This window comes from Penicillium hordei, assembly GCF_028827395.1.
Source record: "Penicillium hordei strain IBT 12815 chromosome Unknown utg000005l_segment0_segment0, whole genome shotgun sequence".
NCBI lineage: Eukaryota > Fungi > Ascomycota > Eurotiomycetes > Eurotiales > Aspergillaceae > Penicillium > Penicillium hordei.
The window spans coordinates 1995064-2013096 of record NW_026623146.1 but is presented as its reverse complement, the minus strand read 5'-3'; the positions used below and the strand labels follow the sequence as shown (position 1 = coordinate 2013096).

The 18033-nt window shown below is 48.7% G+C and overlaps 9 protein-coding genes across 9 annotated transcripts; 2 read left to right on the top strand and 7 right to left on the bottom strand.

The window, feature by feature from the left end:
- Positions 1-438: 438 nt before the first annotated feature.
- N7537_009705 (NAD(P)-dependent alcohol dehydrogenase) lies at positions 439-1618 on the bottom strand (the record flags this gene model as incomplete). Its single annotated transcript, XM_056900759.1, has 3 exons — positions 439-1365; positions 1432-1554; positions 1604-1618. The coding sequence occupies 3 exons, from the start codon at positions 1616-1618 to the stop codon at positions 439-441; spliced, it is 1065 nt and encodes a 354-aa protein (XP_056749427.1).
- A 428-nt stretch (positions 1619-2046) lies between these two features.
- On the bottom strand, positions 2047-4084 carry N7537_009704 (uncharacterized protein; the record flags this gene model as incomplete). Its single annotated transcript, XM_056900758.1, has 6 exons — positions 2047-2382; positions 2434-2621; positions 2670-3207; positions 3266-3633; positions 3685-3783; positions 3838-4084. The coding sequence occupies 6 exons, from the start codon at positions 4082-4084 to the stop codon at positions 2047-2049; spliced, it is 1776 nt and encodes a 591-aa protein (XP_056749426.1).
- Positions 4085-6012: 1928 nt separating this feature from the next.
- Positions 6013-6433, bottom strand: N7537_009703 (uncharacterized protein; the record flags this gene model as incomplete). Its single annotated transcript, XM_056900757.1, has 2 exons — positions 6013-6228; positions 6326-6433. 2 exons carry the CDS (start codon positions 6431-6433, stop codon positions 6013-6015), a joined length of 324 nt encoding a protein of 107 aa, XP_056749425.1.
- A 183-nt stretch (positions 6434-6616) lies between these two features.
- N7537_009702 (uncharacterized protein) lies at positions 6617-7023 on the top strand (the record flags this gene model as incomplete). Its single annotated transcript, XM_056900756.1, has 2 exons — positions 6617-6672; positions 6732-7023. The coding sequence occupies 2 exons, from the start codon at positions 6617-6619 to the stop codon at positions 7021-7023; spliced, it is 348 nt and encodes a 115-aa protein (XP_056749424.1).
- Positions 7024-8355: 1332 nt separating this feature from the next.
- N7537_009701 (putative C6 transcription factor (OTam)) lies at positions 8356-10488 on the bottom strand (the record flags this gene model as incomplete). The annotated part of the gene is made up of 2 exons (XM_056900755.1): positions 8356-10090; positions 10166-10488. 2 exons carry the CDS (start codon positions 10486-10488, stop codon positions 8356-8358), a joined length of 2058 nt encoding a protein of 685 aa, XP_056749423.1.
- Positions 10489-11975: 1487 nt separating this feature from the next.
- On the bottom strand, positions 11976-12613 carry N7537_009700 (DNA-directed RNA polymerase II subunit RPB4; the record flags this gene model as incomplete). Its single annotated transcript, XM_056900754.1, has 3 exons — positions 11976-12103; positions 12233-12360; positions 12423-12613. The coding sequence occupies 3 exons, from the start codon at positions 12611-12613 to the stop codon at positions 11976-11978; spliced, it is 447 nt and encodes a 148-aa protein (XP_056749422.1).
- A 368-nt stretch (positions 12614-12981) lies between these two features.
- trm5 (tRNA (guanine) methyltransferase) lies at positions 12982-14592 on the bottom strand (the record flags this gene model as incomplete). Its single annotated transcript, XM_056900753.1, has 4 exons — positions 12982-13949; positions 13998-14075; positions 14134-14235; positions 14298-14592. 4 exons carry the CDS (start codon positions 14590-14592, stop codon positions 12982-12984), a joined length of 1443 nt encoding a protein of 480 aa, XP_056749421.1.
- A 600-nt stretch (positions 14593-15192) lies between these two features.
- N7537_009698 (uncharacterized protein) lies at positions 15193-16287 on the bottom strand (the record flags this gene model as incomplete). Its single annotated transcript, XM_056900752.1, has 2 exons — positions 15193-16049; positions 16131-16287. 2 exons carry the CDS (start codon positions 16285-16287, stop codon positions 15193-15195), a joined length of 1014 nt encoding a protein of 337 aa, XP_056749420.1.
- Positions 16288-16677: 390 nt separating this feature from the next.
- N7537_009697 (ankyrin repeat domain-containing protein) lies at positions 16678-17991 on the top strand (the record flags this gene model as incomplete). The annotated part of the gene is made up of 1 exon (XM_056900751.1): positions 16678-17991. The coding sequence occupies one exon, from the start codon at positions 16678-16680 to the stop codon at positions 17989-17991; it is 1314 nt and encodes a 437-aa protein (XP_056749419.1).
- Between the last annotated feature and the right edge of the window lie 42 nt (positions 17992-18033).

The following is an 18033-nucleotide window of genomic DNA, read 5'->3' as shown; positions in this document are numbered from 1 at the left end:
ATGGAAAGTACCTGGAACCTTCTCGAGCTATATATGGGACCACCTTATGCAATAAATGGGGCAATTTCACTGAAAACCACAAAAAGAAAATTGCAAATCAGCCTGTAAGCAAAGCACTGTAAAGATAGGTGAATTATGTATACTTTGCGGGCGTTTCGGCGTTTCCCCCGGAGATCCACAAATGGACGGCTTGCGGGTGGATCTAGAACGAATGCAAGGGCGTACTCGAGGACCTTCTTTGTTATAGGCCAACTGGACTAGATATAGAGGTACACTAGGGGTATCATCTGAAGTTTCTTTCTAAATAGGGCTACTGTATTCTGTGATCACAGTTGTTCAATCTGCGAAGACTTTTATTTGTGGCCATAGTCAAGATCAATACTAGCCCTGCAATGACCGTGGTTTATCCAACATTCTTTTCTATTGCAAATGTATACATCATTCTTCAACACCCGCGATGAGGGTTTTGATGCTAGCCCCGGTCTTCACTTGTTCGAAAGCCCGCTCGGCATCCTCAAACTTGAATATATCAGTGATCAAATCCTTAACATTGACTTTCTGGGAAACAATGAGTTCAATCGCAAGCTTGTAGTCACCGCTGGAGTACCGGAAACTCCCCTTCACGTCCAACTCCTTCGTACACGCAGCCGTAATAGGGAAATTGACCTCGTCACGCCCCATACCACCCTGGACGTACGTACCACCAGCGCGAAGAACATGAATACCAGTATTGATCGATGCCTCCGCTCCAGACGCATCAATCACGGTATCAGCACCATTACCAAGACCGCTTTCGAGAACCAAATGCGCGGCATTTTCCACTGCTGAAACGGTTCCCGGTAGGAAAACCGACGTTGCGCCATACTGTTTCGCGAATTCCAGCCTCTTGGGCTGAATATCTACAGCAACGACCTTCCCGGCCCCGAACGCCTTAGCTACAGCACAACACAACAGTCCAACGGGCCCCGCACCGAAAATGACAGTCGATGCCCCTGGTGACACCGCTGCCCGTCGCACAAGATGCACTGCAACGCTGAGCGGCTCCACAAGTGCTCCTTGCTCCAGAGTCATGCCTTCTGGTAGCTTATAGCAGAGATCTTCTGGGAGACGATAGTATTTCGCTAGGGTACCATCGTACGGAGGGGTGGCGGCAAATGCCATGTCAGGGCACAGATTGTATGTTCCGACTTTGCATGCATCGCAGCGACGGCATGGCTCGCCAGGCTCCATTGTAACGCGATCGCCGACTTTTAGGGTTGTGACTTTGTTGCCGATTTTTTCGACGATTCCTGAGGATTCGTGACCAAGGACCATTGGTTGCTCGACTTTGAAGGGCCCGATCTGGCCGGCGTGCCAGTAATGTACCTGCAAAAACACATTCTCAGCTTAGATATTGCTCGGTTATATCGATACTTTCGGACAGTCACTCACATCGCTTCCACAAATCCCAGTGAACTTCACCCTCACTAGGACATCATGGGGTTCCCGTAGCTGGGGAGTAGGCCGGTTCTCAAATTTCAGCGTTTGAACCTTTTCAAGAACGAATGACAAGTTCTTCTTCCTTGTTAGATGAAGCTTATATATCAACACTGTGAGCACGAACCTCAGTAGAATGCATCTTGCTTTCTGTCAAATTGATATCACTCGAACTGAATGGCGTATACAAATTTCTTTCAACGATTTTTCGGAACCCGCGCTTAAATACCTTTCAGATCTATAGTCACCGACACAAACCCTCATCGTGGTCTAACGGAAGTTACGGCGTCTTAGCCGTTCACGTCTCCACTGGGCGGCTCATCCCTTCATGGCAAGTATTGGCAACTCCACACCTCGGTTTGTTCTATGGCTACTTGCCCCTGGTGCGCCGAGCGCAGGGCATTCGGCGAGCTGCAAAAGGCTGTCGGCCCGAAAATCTCTTGAGCATGTCTCGATGAAGGGGGATCCGAGGCCATTACATCGACAAGAACTGAGCCATTTTTCATCCAGAAAGTCTCACATTCTCCACTGGAAAGTAGCTAGTATCTAACAACGCACTATGTAACCTCCTTAATCAACAGGAGTTTCCCTCGTGGAAACCTTCTTGGTCCACTGCCAATCGTCAAACCCTTTTTCCCGAATTCCCTTGCTAGCAGTAAATACATTCCAAGAATCGGCATTGTCGAAGAAAACATCCATTTGCTCTAGACTCCGACCAGCCGTCTCAGGATAGAGTAGAATGAGAAACGGAATGACAAATACATTCAGTCCGGCAAGGAGTAGAAGCGTACCATATCCAATGGCCTGGAAGAGGAAAGGAGTGATCATTGTCACGACGCCATTTCCGATCGACCAGCCTACAACGGACCACGCACCTCCCTTGGCACGGACAGTCAATGGGAAGATCTAAATTATTATCAGTATGATATACATTTGTGAAAGGGTGAAGAAACTTACCTCTGTTGGATAGAGCCAAGGTGTTGTCAGCCATGTAGCACCAAATGTAGCCGTATAGAAAAAGGTCATGGCCGCGACGCCGGCTCCATATTTCCTCTGGTTTGGTCCGGCTTCCTGGGCATACATATCCAGGATACCTGCTACAAGAAGAGCAAGACACATGACGACAGCGCCCCAGAGCATTGTTTCTATGAGATTCAGCTATCGCGTTTGAAGAAAAGGTGTTTGGTACTCACGTCTGCGCCCATATCGATCTAAAGTGATAACCGCGAAGAAGACAGAAAACATGTAGCTGATATTGTTAAAGCCAGCCAGGAGCTTGGATAAGTTCTCGTTGAAACCTGCTGTGGAAAATAGATCGACGGCGTAGACAGTGACCACGCCGATGCCGACAAGCTCTTGCATGATCTGCAACCACACGGCGAGGAATACTCGCCATCGCAGTTTGCGTGTATATTCATCTTTCGGGAAAATCATCGTAAGATATTGGTTTGCTGATGATACTTTCAGCTCGTGCTGCACTGTCTGGATGATCTGCCGTGCCTCGGATTCGATGTCGCCGGGTCGTGTGGCTCGTAGGATATCCCGTGCTTCTTCATATCGACCCATCTTCATCAACCAGCGAGGGGACTCGGGGAAGAAGTTGATTCCAATTCCTATGAAGAAGATGAAGACTAATTGAAGGGCGAGGGGTGTACGCCAAGCCATGGACTGGTTAGAATTCAACGATGCGAAGTATTCGATCCAGTAGGCCATTGCCAGGCCGCCAATATTCTAAGTCGGAAGAGTCAGTCTGGTTCTTTGGCAAGTTCGGTATCCGAAGAATACATACCATCACAAATTCAAGAGCCAAAAATGCTCCTCGAGCCGAGTGACTACTGACTTCTGCTGACCAGACCGGAATTACACAATCAATGGCTCCAACACCAATGCCAGCTAGGTAAACACCAGTCAGGTTAATCACCGTAGTTCCATGTGCAATGCGAAACTCACCAATAACACGCCCAAAGCACATCCACGTAATATTATAAGCCGAAGCTTGAAGCGCAGCGCCCAAAACAACCCACAAACAACCAAAGACAATGGCCTTCACACGTCCACATCGGTCTGCCAATGCACCAGCCATGAGCGCACCGACCATTGTGCCGCCGTAGTATACAGCAACGATACCACCCTCCGCTGCTGTGTTTCTAGAACTTCCTAGGGCCACAATGAGAAACCATTTCGAGTACAACATCATCAGAAACCTACCTTCAAGGGGATAGATTCCCATAAGCTTCTGATAATCATGATTCAGATTGACCATGGACATAACACCTTGGTCATACCCGTAGAAGCAAATCGCAATACCTTAATATTGAGTTAGTGAAGAGTTGAAATAGTAAGTGTTCACGAGTCACGTACCGGCAAAGAAGTTGATGGCCTTGTACATCGCCGATGGATTCTTGAATCTTATCATCCTGGACTGGCTATATCCGCCAGGAATCCAGTGCTCAAATCGCCATGGCTCGGGGTGATTTATGTGCGAGTATTCGGCGTCTAGGAGGACATCTTTACAAATGCCTCCCTTTTCGCTCTTATCCTGCATGATCGTTTCCGTTTGAGGTTCATTTGAGATCTCCTCGACGTGATCTGATAATACCTCTGCCATAGTTGATACCCTGTTGTTTCGCAATGGAAGCAATTTTGTGTTAATAGCAAAATGCAAAGAAAGCATAGCGGCCCCCGATGACCAGTGCCTGATTTAAGTAATGTGCCCTTCGGGTAAACGCTGCCTGTCTCCATGTTTTCCCCAGTTCCACTTTGATCCACAATGACCGAAGGTGAAGAGTATAGATTCGCGGAGATTTCGCCGTTTTGCCCGCTCTCCACAACCCCAGCGTGACCTCGACCCACCTTATCAAACCCGCTGCGGGTTAGCACGCGTCGTTAGGTCAGTCCTTTCCCCTAACTCGGGTGAATGTCGTTCATCCATTTTCCCTCGAAGTTGGTGATATCACGCTTGGTAGTGGATCATTTAATTATGTTCGTCGATTGTATTCGTTATACTTCAAGCATAAATCATGTCCTATGGTGACCTGGCTAACAAGCTGAGAAGCACTTCGTCATCTTTCCATTTATCAAGAGCCTTGCTCTTCCGTATCTCCCACTCTTCGTTTTTAAAGTTAAAAGCTTAACGAAGTCATGCAAACAAAGGTAGAAGTGTTTCCGTATCTAGAAAGGAGCAGAAGCAAAGAAGAATCTCTGAATCTTTCTGCCTTTACCCACATAGTCCGCGAGATCCTCACGAGAGTGAAGAGGTTGAAGATTGGCGATTGGTTCGGGTGTTCCATTTGGGCTAGTTTTCATGAGCTTAGGCGGGGGGAGATCACCGCTCGGTTCTCAAAGTACATAAATATCCTATACTAGCCATGGACGTGCCTGGAGGCAAAGCACGATGGGCTTCGCAACGCCGTGTGCCGCAGGCCTCGCGGGCATGCGAAACGTGCCGTGCTCGGAAGACTAAGGTAGGTCGAACTCGTTGAAATTGCAGTCTTTTTTTTTTTTTGCTGCCCTTTCGCAAGGCAGGTGCACTCTAACAATGGGAACTAGTGCGATCAAGCCCAGCCCTGTTCTTATTGCGCATGTATCGGTTCCGTGTCCTGAAATACCGAGGCAGTAGTTGACCCAGAGACAGATCACTCATTTGACTGCATATTCCGCACTTCTGGTGGGCGCGGAACCCCCGTGAATTCGAATGAAAGAAGCGAGATACTAAGGAATCCGAGCAAAGGTCGGGATTTTCATCATATCTGTTTCCAAGCGTTTCTGACTAGATACAAAGCCAAAGTAGCATTAGGCCATCTCCATGGCCGGGCATACATCAAACTGAGATACCCAGGGGCACGAACAACCCCGAAAAGACACTGTCAATTGGCTCTCCGCAGGCCCAGTCTCCAAGTCTATTGAGGGGCCGTCCTTATTCTGTCAACACCACACCAAAAACAACGATCGCGTCGGCCAGGCTATCCGATACTTCACAAAGTAAGCCCCTTCCACAATACCACGATAGCTAAACTGACTACCTCTCCAGTCTCCAATTCCGAGCTGGGTGATGCTGCCTCAAGAGATGGGTTAAGCGGGGTCAATCTGCACACTAACGGGACCGAGTTTTATGGTAACTCGTCAAACCTAGCATTCCTGGGGAATTTATACACAAGAGCACACCATCAAGAGCCCAGAGATCAAACCCGATATGATGAGACCCCTCGTCAAATTCCAGCTTCACTCATCTATCCTAAACCACAATCTCAGCCTTTATCGCCAGAAACGAGGCACAGCAAAGGTAATAGGAGATCAGGCAAATCACAACTTTAAATTGTGAATTTACTTGATAATATAGATTACACCGGGAATCCTCCGCCCCAATCCCATGATGGAGTGAACTTCGCAGTAAGAAGTTCGCTAGATTTAGATGGCTTCGGCAACAGGACCCCGACAATGCGCAATGGTAGATTCCCCTTTTGCCTTTCAATGTCTATCACAGCCCATATGAATTTCTGACCAGGATTGAAAGAACAAGACACCAGCCTAGAGTCATTATTCCTTCGCCTTACAGAGAGTGCGCAGATGGAGATCGAGAAAACCTTCACTGGCAGCTACTTTGCGAACAAGCACGGCCATTGACTGTCGCATGGAGTGGTATAGTTGATGAGATGCCTCAGGCATAATTTGGGCTAGGGCAACCATTGCCGGGATCATCGCTATGTCGTCGTCTTCGGCATCAGGTTCGAGGTTATCGGCATCAACCTGATTCTGTTAGGATTGCGTAGTTAGAAGGTAGTGGGTGGAAATACGATAAATCCCGTCTAGCTATAGCACTTGACCGGCGACTTCTTGAGCGGAAAGAAACGCTGCCGGCTTTCTTGAATCTAGATGTACATGCACTAAATGATCCCGAATGGGCGTTCAAACAGAAATTGGTCTTGAGGTTGGGTGAGTTTCCCTCTACACGCTCCATGGTCCAATTCAACGCATCCTAGAAAGAGTCCCGGAAAGATTCCCTGATCGAACTTTGTGTTTAGGATACTACAATACTCGAATCCTCATCCACCAGCCATTCCTTGTAGCAGCAACTGCAAATACGGGCATTTCATCGCCAGAACTTTCCGTCCATTTACATACGTGCCTTACTACCGCCCGGATGAGTATTAATATGCAATACGAGTCATTCATGCATATGATCTATATTCGCACTTGGTCAGTCACCCCACCTCTTACTCCAGTGGAAGAGCACAATTAACAACCCAATTTAACAGGTGGTACAACACGACCTACGCACTCTACGGGTCAATGATCCTGCTCCATCTCATCCTCTCGAATTACCCAGGACTCCCAGATGACGAGCTCCTCGAAGATGTCGAAAAATCCCTCGAAATCTTTTCCTCCATGGGCGACATTATCGTCTCCCGTCGCTGCGTCGAAATGCTCCGCGAAGTCTTGGGGGTTGCGCGCACATGTTTAGCTAGAAGACGATCGTCTTCCCACGGACCCACCACAGCCAACTTCCTAGACTCGGAGGGCCATATCCATCCTCAACAGGAATCATGAATTCGTCTCAAGCAGCTGCAGCTGCAACTTCATTAGCGCGAAACCATTCAACTCCAAGTTCAATTCCAAGAGGCGACATCACTTTGCCAGCAGTGACATTGCGTACAGGCATGCATGAATTATCCCTCGACATACCATCGTCTATCCTGGAACAAGATACCGGTCCAGATGACGAAGGTTTCTTTTCGCTTTTCAGCAACGGTACACAGACAGAACCCGATCGAACATGGGCTGAGATGCTAGCCAATCTAGTAGATCCGAGTGTTTTGGAGGATTTCGCGTTTGGGAGTGGGAATAAGTTCTCTTTCTCTTAGTTGAGAGTATACTAAGTGCGTCAAAGAGATAAATCCTCCAAACCACTATGTCTGAGCGTACCGTTAGTGCTATCTCCGTGTATTATATGGAGACATCGTCTACGTAGTATTTATGATGGGAATAGTGAGAATCTCCGAAACTCGACGATGCCCTGAACGCCATTGTCCCGAAGAAAGAAGTCCCCCTCGTTCTGTGGGCTCCTCTCTTTGGGTCTTAGAAAATCCAAGGGCACTTAGATCGCCAACCTGATCAAGAATAAGCAGCTTGGGGCGGTCTATATTAGAATGAGGACATTGGAGTACAACGGGTTCTGTACCAATGCAGACATTGAACCTTGCCATTCCGCGGTTCGGTATCGGTTTATTCAACTTCACGCATACGTATGGCAGCCAGACATGGGCCATGACCATGCCACCGACGACTTCAAAGTCCCCATGAATAACGCTCCTTGGTTTCCATCTGCTGGATATTTCGGGAAACACTTCGACAGCCATACACCGAGATCCTTCTAAATTTCAAAGCTGAAACCAACATCGCTTTCCAAGGGGATTACTACTTACATATACTACACTCGAATACATAGGGCCACCGTCAGTTTTCAAAAGAATAAAATCATAATTCATCATCCAATCTATATACATAATTCCTGTCTAGAAACATTGGCGAAAAGTAAAACCCAAAAGCAAGCACGAAGCATAATCTAGTCCAATCCAGATATTCCAAAGCCAGGGTAATACCGTCATCACAACGTAACAGGTTTTAGTCCGCGGTGCAAGCAGACTCGGTGCATGCGGTAGATGCAACCATAATCAATAATTTCAAACAAATCAAGCGCTTCATCTCAGAAAATCAAAAAAAAATCAAATCAAATTGCCGAGAAAACGCCGGAGCAGAAGGGGAGTCATGAGAAGAGGTCAGGGGGAGTCAAAAAGGTTGGAAATGAGGTAAGATGTGAGAGGTCGGGGCGGAGTCGGGGAAATATGAAGCTGAGAAGAGATGCAAGAAAGGTGGACGTGATCACAGAGGCGCCATAGAGGCTTCCCCATCATCCTCCATATCACTAACAGAGGTAGCTGGCGACGCAAGCCCCGAGATAACCGAGCTCGAAGCGGCCGTGCCGGCGACATCCATTATAGCCTCATCGTAAGAGCCAAGCGTCGAAGTCGGCATGCGCGGCGGCGCATTCTTGCCAGATGAAGCCATGAGCTCCGCAATCCCCGGCTTCGCGGGGACGTGCTTGTGTAGCGCGGTGGCATTATCCAGACTTTGGAGGGCAAAGCCCATGAATTCGGCGTTCTTGTGGCTAACTCCTAGAGTCCAGCGGTATTCACATAGCCGGACGCGGTAGAAGTCTGCCTCCTCGTTTGTCGGAGCGGTGATGCGAAGGAGCATGCCGAAGGAGCCAATAAGGGAGAAGTTGGTGCGTGCGGAGGCGGGCCAGAAAGAGCGGAGGTGAGCAGGGCGGAGGCGGTTGACAAAGTCCATCGCGGAGATCAGGCGCGTCTTTGCGGCGGAGCGGCAGATGTGCGCGAGGTACTGGTCTGTGCCTTCGGCTAGGAGGGAGCGGACAATGCAGCGGTGTAGGGTTATTTCGGTGGCGAAGTAGGCAAGATGGAGAGCGCCGTTGCGGGCGTGTTCGTCTGTTATTGTTTCGACGAGTTCTCCGGTTGAGGTTTCCATCTTGAGGGATGGTGGAAGGGAGGAGAACCAGTCTTTAAGACGGATTTGGGCTGGTTTGGCCTTTTCTAAAATCATGCGTGTACGCTGGTTTCCCGCAGCGGCGAACTCTTCGATGGCGTGCAATGTATAGAAACGGTCGAGGATGTCGGAAAGGATGGTTGTTAGTGCGACCATGTTGCAGAAAAGAAGAGGGCCGTGGCCGACGGCGGTTTCATCGTGCGAGGAGTCAGTGCCGGAGGCAAAGGCATCCGAGAAGTCCTGCTCCACAAGATCCTTAACCGTCCAGTTGAAGGCGAAAATATGCGAGGGTCGGCCGTGCACCAGCGACGACCATTTATCCTGCATATACAAAGCCCACGCGAGGCGTTTCCTCAGTCCCTTCTCCCAGGTCTCCATACGCCAGTTCGTGCAGTCCTGATGCAGGCCCAGCTCGAACGCGGCCGTGACCAGCTGACCATTTAATGATGCCGTAGCTAGAGTCGACTTCTGCGTCAGCAGGAGCCCGGCTTGGATAGTCGAGACACTGGGGAATTGCAAAGAATCTATGAGCAGCTTCATTGCCGAAGCCTCCAGCCGTGTGGCATCGGGTTTGCGCGCGGTTTGCGAGGCGGCACCGACGTCGACGAACTTCAATGTCAAGACATAGACTGCGGCCAGTAGTAGCGGCGAAAGTCCACGGCGCTCACGGTATGATTGGCGGAACACTTCCTCTATCAAAATTGGAAACGAGGGGTGTACATGATCGAAGAACTTCTCGATCAGTGTTGAGCCGTAGGGAGCGACCAGGCTCTCAATAACATCAAGTGACACGGCCTGCGAGTCACCGCCAGGAACGGTGTCGACGACACGCATGAAGGTGCCGTCATCGGCACATCTCCGCACGCGTGAGTTCGAGACTGTGCATTCATCGTATTGGTCAAGCGGAAGATAATCCAACAAGGTCGGCTCCAGCTCGGTGGTCATGCCAATATGCTGCGTTGACTGGTTAAAGAAACCGGGGCGAATCATGTTCACTGCTGATGTGTGAGGCTCGATCTCCGGGATAGAATGCGTCGATTGTATTGTTGAGGGTCTGGAGATTGTTAGGGCACAAGTTCTCTCGATATAGAGAGCTGAAGTATATCCTCAGCCGGTTGGAATTCCATACCGTTTAATTGCTTCTGTGGGTTCCTGCCCCTCGTCCAATTTCCTTTTCTTGGATGTAACCTCGGATTGGGCTGTGAGAGTGAAGGTACAATCCTGGCGATGAAAGTCGCATGAGTAGCACTTATTGACCATTTCATTCATGGCACACCTGCTCTTTCTGCGGAGACAAGCGTCACAGGTAGCCCCATTCCGTACGCGGGGAAGGGTCGAGTTGATGGAGATGGGAGATGGCGAGAGCGTTGGGGCCGAGCCCGTCTTTCGGCGGAGATCAGGGGAATGGGTTTGGGAATAGCCCGAAGGCTGGATAGTGATAACGGTAGCCATGTGGACCGGAACTAGCCCTGGAGGCACGATAATCGGGCAAATGAGAACCGAGATAGAAGAGATGATAGGGTCTTCGCGGAGCTTCCTCCAGACGTATGACTCTGTAATCTAGGATCTATATTCCAGACCTCTTACTTTTCTGAATATACAGAGTCAGTCATTGGATAAGATCATGGTGATAAGAGAGACACGTACGCTTATCAGAAAGAAAGAGAAACAAAAGTTGGTTATCTCCGGAGTAAGTTCAAGATAATCCAAAGCCGGCACCGGAGATCGAAAATAGAGGTATATCAGGCAGATGAACCTGCAAGTGACTGCAGCAAGATGAGATGTCGAATAGTCCGCTCCGTCATTCCTACCCGTTAAAGCTCTGGGGAAGGCGAAGTTGAAGGAAAGGAGATGAAAAGAAAGAATTCAGAATGCAGAATCCATGATGACATTGATCTACGATCTAATAGGTAATATAAACTATGAGTTTACCAAAAATTGTTACTTTGCCGAGTACCAGGCGATCAGCTTTTTTGCTCTCGTAACAAAAACCTCTATTAAGTTAAGCAAGTGACTGACAATTATGACACTTTAATTGTCAAAGATAAGCTGTCCCTTGCTGATTGGTTCTGAAAGCAGACATTGCATTACGTACTGAATATTCCTTAGGTCATCATTTTCATTTAGTTTCTTACAGAGGGTAGGATATAGATCAAATAGTTAGATAATGAGAACCTCAGAATGGCCCGATCTGATTTTAAAATCTATTTAATTTTTCGTCTGCCGTTCCCCAGGGATTATCTCCCTGCATGGCCTGACTTTTTGACTGGTCAAGGCACCGTCCTACAAGGATCTTCCGGGCCAATCACCATCCAGTGATAACGGCTTTCTACCCAACCAATCACAGTCTGTCCCATACTAAAAGTCGCAGTAGTGCCCGAGAAACTCTGCAATCCAAAACTGTGGGGTGAACGTAATGTGGAGGGAAAAGCCTAGGCTATATTTAATCTATGCAATCTATGCAATCTATGCACTTCTACCTAAGGATGCATCTTCTCGTGTTGTTCGTACATAACGTTGCTGTGTTCTCTGACCGCTGTGCAATCTCATATGTAATACATTTCTAAAATAGGATGTTTTAGTTTCGCAAATCCTAGTCCCCGGAGTGGAACACCCCGGAGTCAAGGACACATTCCCCGGCACATGCTAAATTACTATTCCGGTGGCAAACGGAAGAGCACGGACTTGGCCAAGTAATAAGAATTGAACTGCAATGGTTGGCCCGGGGAGGTTTCTATTATGAATCACCAGTTCCCCTCCATATGTACCTATTGTATGTCAATCCAAGGAATCCGTTGCAAATGTTTAGGGATCTACGCTTGGAAATCCTGCCACCCAAACTAAGGGAAAAAAAAAAAAAACATAACGCCTTCAAAACTCCATGCTCCTAAAAATGAGGCATCCACAGTGAAAATGCGACCGGCCTGTGGCGTATGTTTTTACTCGGTGAAGTTGCGCAGCTTGGTCAGCTCATCCAGCAATTCTTGTAAGTCTCCATCGGAGATCTTATTCTGCAGACTCGGGATGAGAGACTTGGCCTCCTCGGCATTATCGCAACACAAACTACCTGTTCAGGGGAAAACGCAAGTCAGTAAATCTGAGAATACCAAGTCTTCCAACACTTATATCCACGTGCAAGTACGACGGATGAAATAATGTCTTGGCTGATTGGAGGGCAGTGCAAATCCAAACTCACCCAGCTGTGACCGCTCAAACATCTCTAGCTCTGTGTGAGAGTTCAAAAGACGTTCGACTGCCTTGATGTTTTCCTCGTCTTTGAACCGGGCAAAGACATCCAAGTAATCCAAAGTCTTGGTCAAGTTTCTGTAGGAAACATTACAGGTAAGCATTCGATCTCGAAATCGAATGGTCTGTGGTCCACTTACTCCGGCTCCTCGTATTTGTTGCCCCCGCGCCGCTTGTTCTCCAACACCTTGTGGATAACGAGTCGTGCTTCCGAAAGTGAGAGGGTGTGCGTATGTTGATCAGCGCCCAGCTTGAGAGTGGAGGCTGCTTCGAGCTCGCCTTGCGGCAGCGCGCGCTTGCGGTGCGTAGGTGGGGGCAGTTGGACGCTCATTGTGCGATTTGGAGGGCGAGACTTCGTAGGTTCGGGTATGCAGCCTAGTGCATTTGAATTGAATGTATTGGTGAAATAACTTGTCCGAAGAGACTTTGTCGACGCTGTGTATCTGCTGTAAAGAAGATGAGGTGACTTGTTTGGCGCGAGGTTGATCTCTGCAGTTCACTTCTGGCATTTCAAGGCGGTGAAAGCATTACCGCCTCCTCTTCCAGAAGTAAAAAAATATAATCCGATAGGGAACAGAATCCATCGTACTTATTTATTACTACTAATACTATGATACATATTGTTTCGTGGGGTAACAGAGTATTATTTTTGTTCATGGAGCAAGCCCCAAACACCTCATATATAGCTATGCAGCAACTCTATACCTTCCGAAAAGCGACCTCCCGTGGCAGACGGAAGCTAGCACAGAACATCTGCTTCTTGGGACTAACCAGCCTCACATTGTGAATGGCGAGTTCCAATTCCTGGTTACCCTTGCCTCCCACACAGTCATCGACAGTGATCTTGTGCCCGATACGCTCAGAAATTCTCTCACAGATATCGATGTGATCATCCACTTCGTTATCGGAGTGTCCCGAGAAACAGTAAACGTGGACCATGGGCAGTTTTTGCTCCGTGTTCGGCGCAAAAATCTGTTCCTCACCAGCATAGAGCCCGGGGAAGGCATCAAGGAATTCAATGGCCGTAGCAGGCAGGTTCATAACATAGTGATTGACAATGGTGGGACGGGTGTATACCTTCGGTGAGGGCACGGGGGACCCCTTGCCTTCGGCGATCTTACGCTGCTTCTCTCTGCCCACCTTTGGTTGGATAGTAACGGTAAGAGGCTTCGCGCTCAGCAACAACCGACCCGATGAACGGATAAACTCCCGACCATCCTGGTTGAAAGGGGTAACGAAATCTTGCACCTTATTACGAGTGATAGCATCTTGCATAACTTCAAATCCATGGGGATTGAGATCGTTGGCCCAGACGAAAATCTTCTTCCGACCTGCTGGCACGGCGAAGGGGCCGACACCAGCCATCACGTCGCAGACCATTTCACTGGGCGCGAACTTATCGACCAGGCGGCGATGCTCGGTCTCCAGACGGCTGTTCCAGTAGACGCGAGCATAGTCAAAGCGGAATTCACAGTCCTGCTCATGCTGGATAACGTTTAGGTCATTCTCGCCTGTCAGTAGTTCGAATGGGAAGGTGCGGAACTGGCTGTGTGAGCCGACATCTTCGGTCTTATTGATGACGGTGCGGACGGTCGGGTTCTTGTCCATAAGAACCTCGGCAAGTATATGCTTATATGGGAGGTATTGGGCGCGAAGATTTAAATGCACTGTTTCGTCAGTATTGGGTTTATAGGCAGTGAGTCAGACGAACATACAGACATGCCCCACTTGAGTAAAGCCTTGAGGAATCTCTTCCATCAGGTCCTCAGGTAGAATTGATGAGATGATCTCAGCTATGAGAATGTTAGCATGGAATATTTAGCTGAGGAGACAAGATGATGGCAAGCATACCATATGACCAGTGATCATAGTCCAATAGCAATTCATACGGCCCCAAGGCAACAGTTCCCTTATTAACGAGCTCGTTGATAGTAGGCGACCATGTTGCCTTATCTATACACTTGATTAGAATCTATCCATCAATATTGGGGCCAATCCAAACCCAATAAACCTACCATCAACCTTCAGGTCTTCGCGCAACAACATAGCCTTCCACACCTTGCCATCCTGATCCTTCACCTCACGGATGGAGCTAATACGTGGCAAGAGCAGGATATCGCGGCTCTTGACCAAATCCTTCCGCACGTTCGAAATATCGCTTGCTTTAAAAACGCGGGCGACGGAGAGGGGCACATTTCTTCGGAAAAATGACCGGTCGAGTGTGCGCATGGCACGATTCACTGGGGGTCGGAACATGGCAGGGGTCTCGTGAAGAGTAGCCTGCGCGGAAGCTGTATCTGTCGGTTTCATTGGAAGTCGAGATTGTTTTTTTTTTTTGGCCTGCTAGGAATTTGTCTCCTTGGTCGAAGCTCGAGGCGCATCGCGGCGCGATAATTTATTTCTTATCAGCCACGTGACATCCTTATCTAGATCTAGATATTAAAAGAGTATGTGAAATGTAGAACAGGATATCGGAATCGGTCATAAATAAATATGGATATTAGTTGTGTGACAAACATTTGGAGGAGTATTAGAGCAATTGTGGAGTGTAGACTACATGGTAGTATTTGGTTTTATTTCTCCCCTATGTCTAGCATCGCTAGGCCCAAATCCAGGGCTAAATCGTAGGGTGAACAAATGACTTTTTACTAGACTGGTAAAGCTTATATTTCTTGTTGAAGAATGCTAATTTCCCTATCAAGGAAACAGGCTCGTGATTGCCTGATTTCACAGGGTGTTCACGTAATAACACAATAATCACAGATCGCAAAGCTATCATATCGTCGTAACAGTTCGTGAGATACGTGGCTCACGCTGAGCCAAAAGTATACTGGACATCCGAACATCAATCTCTGAGATCAACCCTGGTAGTGTCTGCTGCATGTGTAATGCGATTCCAAGGTTGCCCGCTTAATAGGGTTTCATCCCCCCAATAAGAGAACGATCCAGTTCTCTTTGAGCTTCCAGGTTAGCCCGGTCTTGCAGCTTTTTAATTTCGTCATCCTTCTTCTTCAATGCCAGCCGCGTCATATCCCGCCCACGAATAATCCCCTGCGTCCTCAAGTCCTGCCTGTTAAGCAGCGAGACCACCTCGTTATGCGCTTTATTCGGCAAAACAACACTATGTTTTTCCAGAATATCGAGTATACTCTTTGCAAGATCCGAGGTGTCAAACTTCGAGTCTGCGGAGAGTACATCGTTGTATTTGCTAGGCGTGGGTGTCATGCATAATTCGGCAGACGAGGGAGGGAGCATATCGGCGCGAGAGGAGCGGGATGAGAAAGGTGTCGCGGTTGCAGACTGGTCGTAGGAAGGATTATCATTCGTGACTTCTGCCAGTTTGCGCTTGCCGGGTGAAGTCACCGCGGCGGTGCGGGGGGTCTTGAACGGGGATTTGGGATGGAAGTTGGGCTGCGAGATGAAGCTCTCGGTCTGGCTGGAAGAGAGTAATTGGACAAGCTCATCATTATCATCCGAGTTGTCGTTCCAACCAAAGTCGTCCGACGCTTCTGATATCATTCTGGCCTTAGCTGTCTTGGGGGGCGACTTGAGGTTGTGTTGCGGGGTGTCGATAAATCTGCGGTCAGTCTGTGGAGTGAGTAGCCCGTTGTTCATACGTCCTGGGGTACGCCTTGTCGGGGTGAGAGGGCTAGGATCGAGTTCGGATCGAGAGTTGGCAAGGACGGTTGCTTGCTCACGCATTGCAGCGTCATCTGCCCACAGGAAGAAGCTGCATTTGAGATGTGGAGGTTGTGCGCAAGTCCAAACTATTTTTCATGTTAGTCGCTAGTTTATATAGAGATATTTCCCAAGCATCATCCTTGAAAAGTAAGCAAAATTCAACATACACCATTTCCCGAAGTTTGGTCCCTGCTTCTTAGTTTCACGGCGCACCGCAACCGGCCGTTCGGGGCAGTTACAACACCAAAGACCATCTTTGAAGAGGCCACGCCGCAGAGGCGCTGTAGTTCCTGGCGAAGCTGGATATTTCTGAGGAGACGACATTTTTAATAGTTCTTCCCCCAGATGTTGTTCACGAAGGAAGATGAACGTGTGACGGAGGTTGTCGCCATGGAAACTGGCTTATCTTATCCGGACTCCACGAGGTCTTGGCAACTTTAAGACATTCTATGGAGTCGTCCCAAGGTGGATTATAACAGTGCTATGAATAGAATTTAGAATATGGAGAAATTATCCGAGACAATATTGCTTAACTTGTACATTGATTCCAATCATAGATGACCTCATGTACTGTTGAGGCTTTGGTCGGATCTGCACACATAACGCCATTATTATAAAGAAGCTTAACCCCACATCGAGTCTATTCTTATATACACTCCTTCAACCACCCCATGATCAAACCTTTATGCTTCGATGCCCTTTTAAACGCCTCAAATGCATACGCTATGCATAGACCCACAAGGACCCCTCTCAACCCTCCCTAAAGAACTATACTTCGCAATATCCGATTTCCTCCCATCATCAGACCTAAATGCCTGGACATGCACCAACACAACAACCTACAACCTCCTGAACAACACCCTCTATAAGCGCGATGCAACCTCACCGAATCCAAAATCTCTCTTCTGGGCCTCGACAACCGACACCCCCTCAACAGCCCTAAAATGCCTCTCCGCAGGTTTCGACATCCAATCAAAAACAGACACAGACCCACGCCTAAAAGGCTGCACCCCAATCATGCTAGCCGCTTCACACAATAGCATCGCGGTCCTCAAACTGCTCCTGCTAAACGACGAAGCAAACCCAAACACCCGCGACAGAAAATGGATCCGACCGCCGCTGTCCTGGGCCGTCAAAGAGGGCCACTCAGCCATAGTGCAGACCCTGCTAAATGACGACCGTACAGACGTCAACTTGCAAGATAAGACGGGCGATACCGCACTTATGATTGCCGTCAACCACCAGCCCAAGATGGTGACGCTGCTTCTCTGTAGCGGGCGGGCGGACCCGCGCGTGCCAAATCGGCAAGGATGGACGCCGCTCGGTCGTGCTGCACGAGAAGTAGATGGGGATGTTAGCTTGCTACTTGCGAACCATTTGCAGTTGATTCTTGAGGGTGACGATGGCGCTGTGCATTGCCAGCATGTGTTTTTCTATGCGGCCATCATGGGGCATGTTGATATTGTGCGGTATTTGGTTAAGTATTTTGGGGAGAACCTTGATCCCAACGCTGAAGGACAGCAGTATGGGCGGGGAGCATTTTCAATTGCGGCTTCGGCGGAGCGAGTGGACGTTGTGCAGTTTTTACTAGATTGGGAGGCTACCGACCCTAACTTGCAGACACATTGGAAGAGGCAGACGCCTCTGTTTGTTGCTGCGGAGAATGGACACGAGGAGATCGTGGGCTTGTTGGTTGGATGTAAGAGGGTTGGACTGGAGATTCCTGATATGCATGGGACTACGCCGTTGGGGGTTGCGACGGAAAGAAACCACGAGGGGATTGTTAGGCGGTTGTTGACTGGGTCTAGGTGGGCTGATCCCAATGCTCGTGATGAGAACGGTCAGACACCGCTGTTTAATGCTGCGTTTTACGGCCACATAGGTGTTGTGGAACTACTGCTCGAAGCGCCTGGCATTGATGCACAGTTAGGTGATACGGATGGGAAGACACCGTTAGAGGTGGCATTGGAGAATGGCAATCAGCAGGTAGTGGAGGCACTACGGAGATACATAGGCAGCCCATCATGAATATTCTCGTCTCAATTATCATGTTTGATCTGGCGTGCGGTC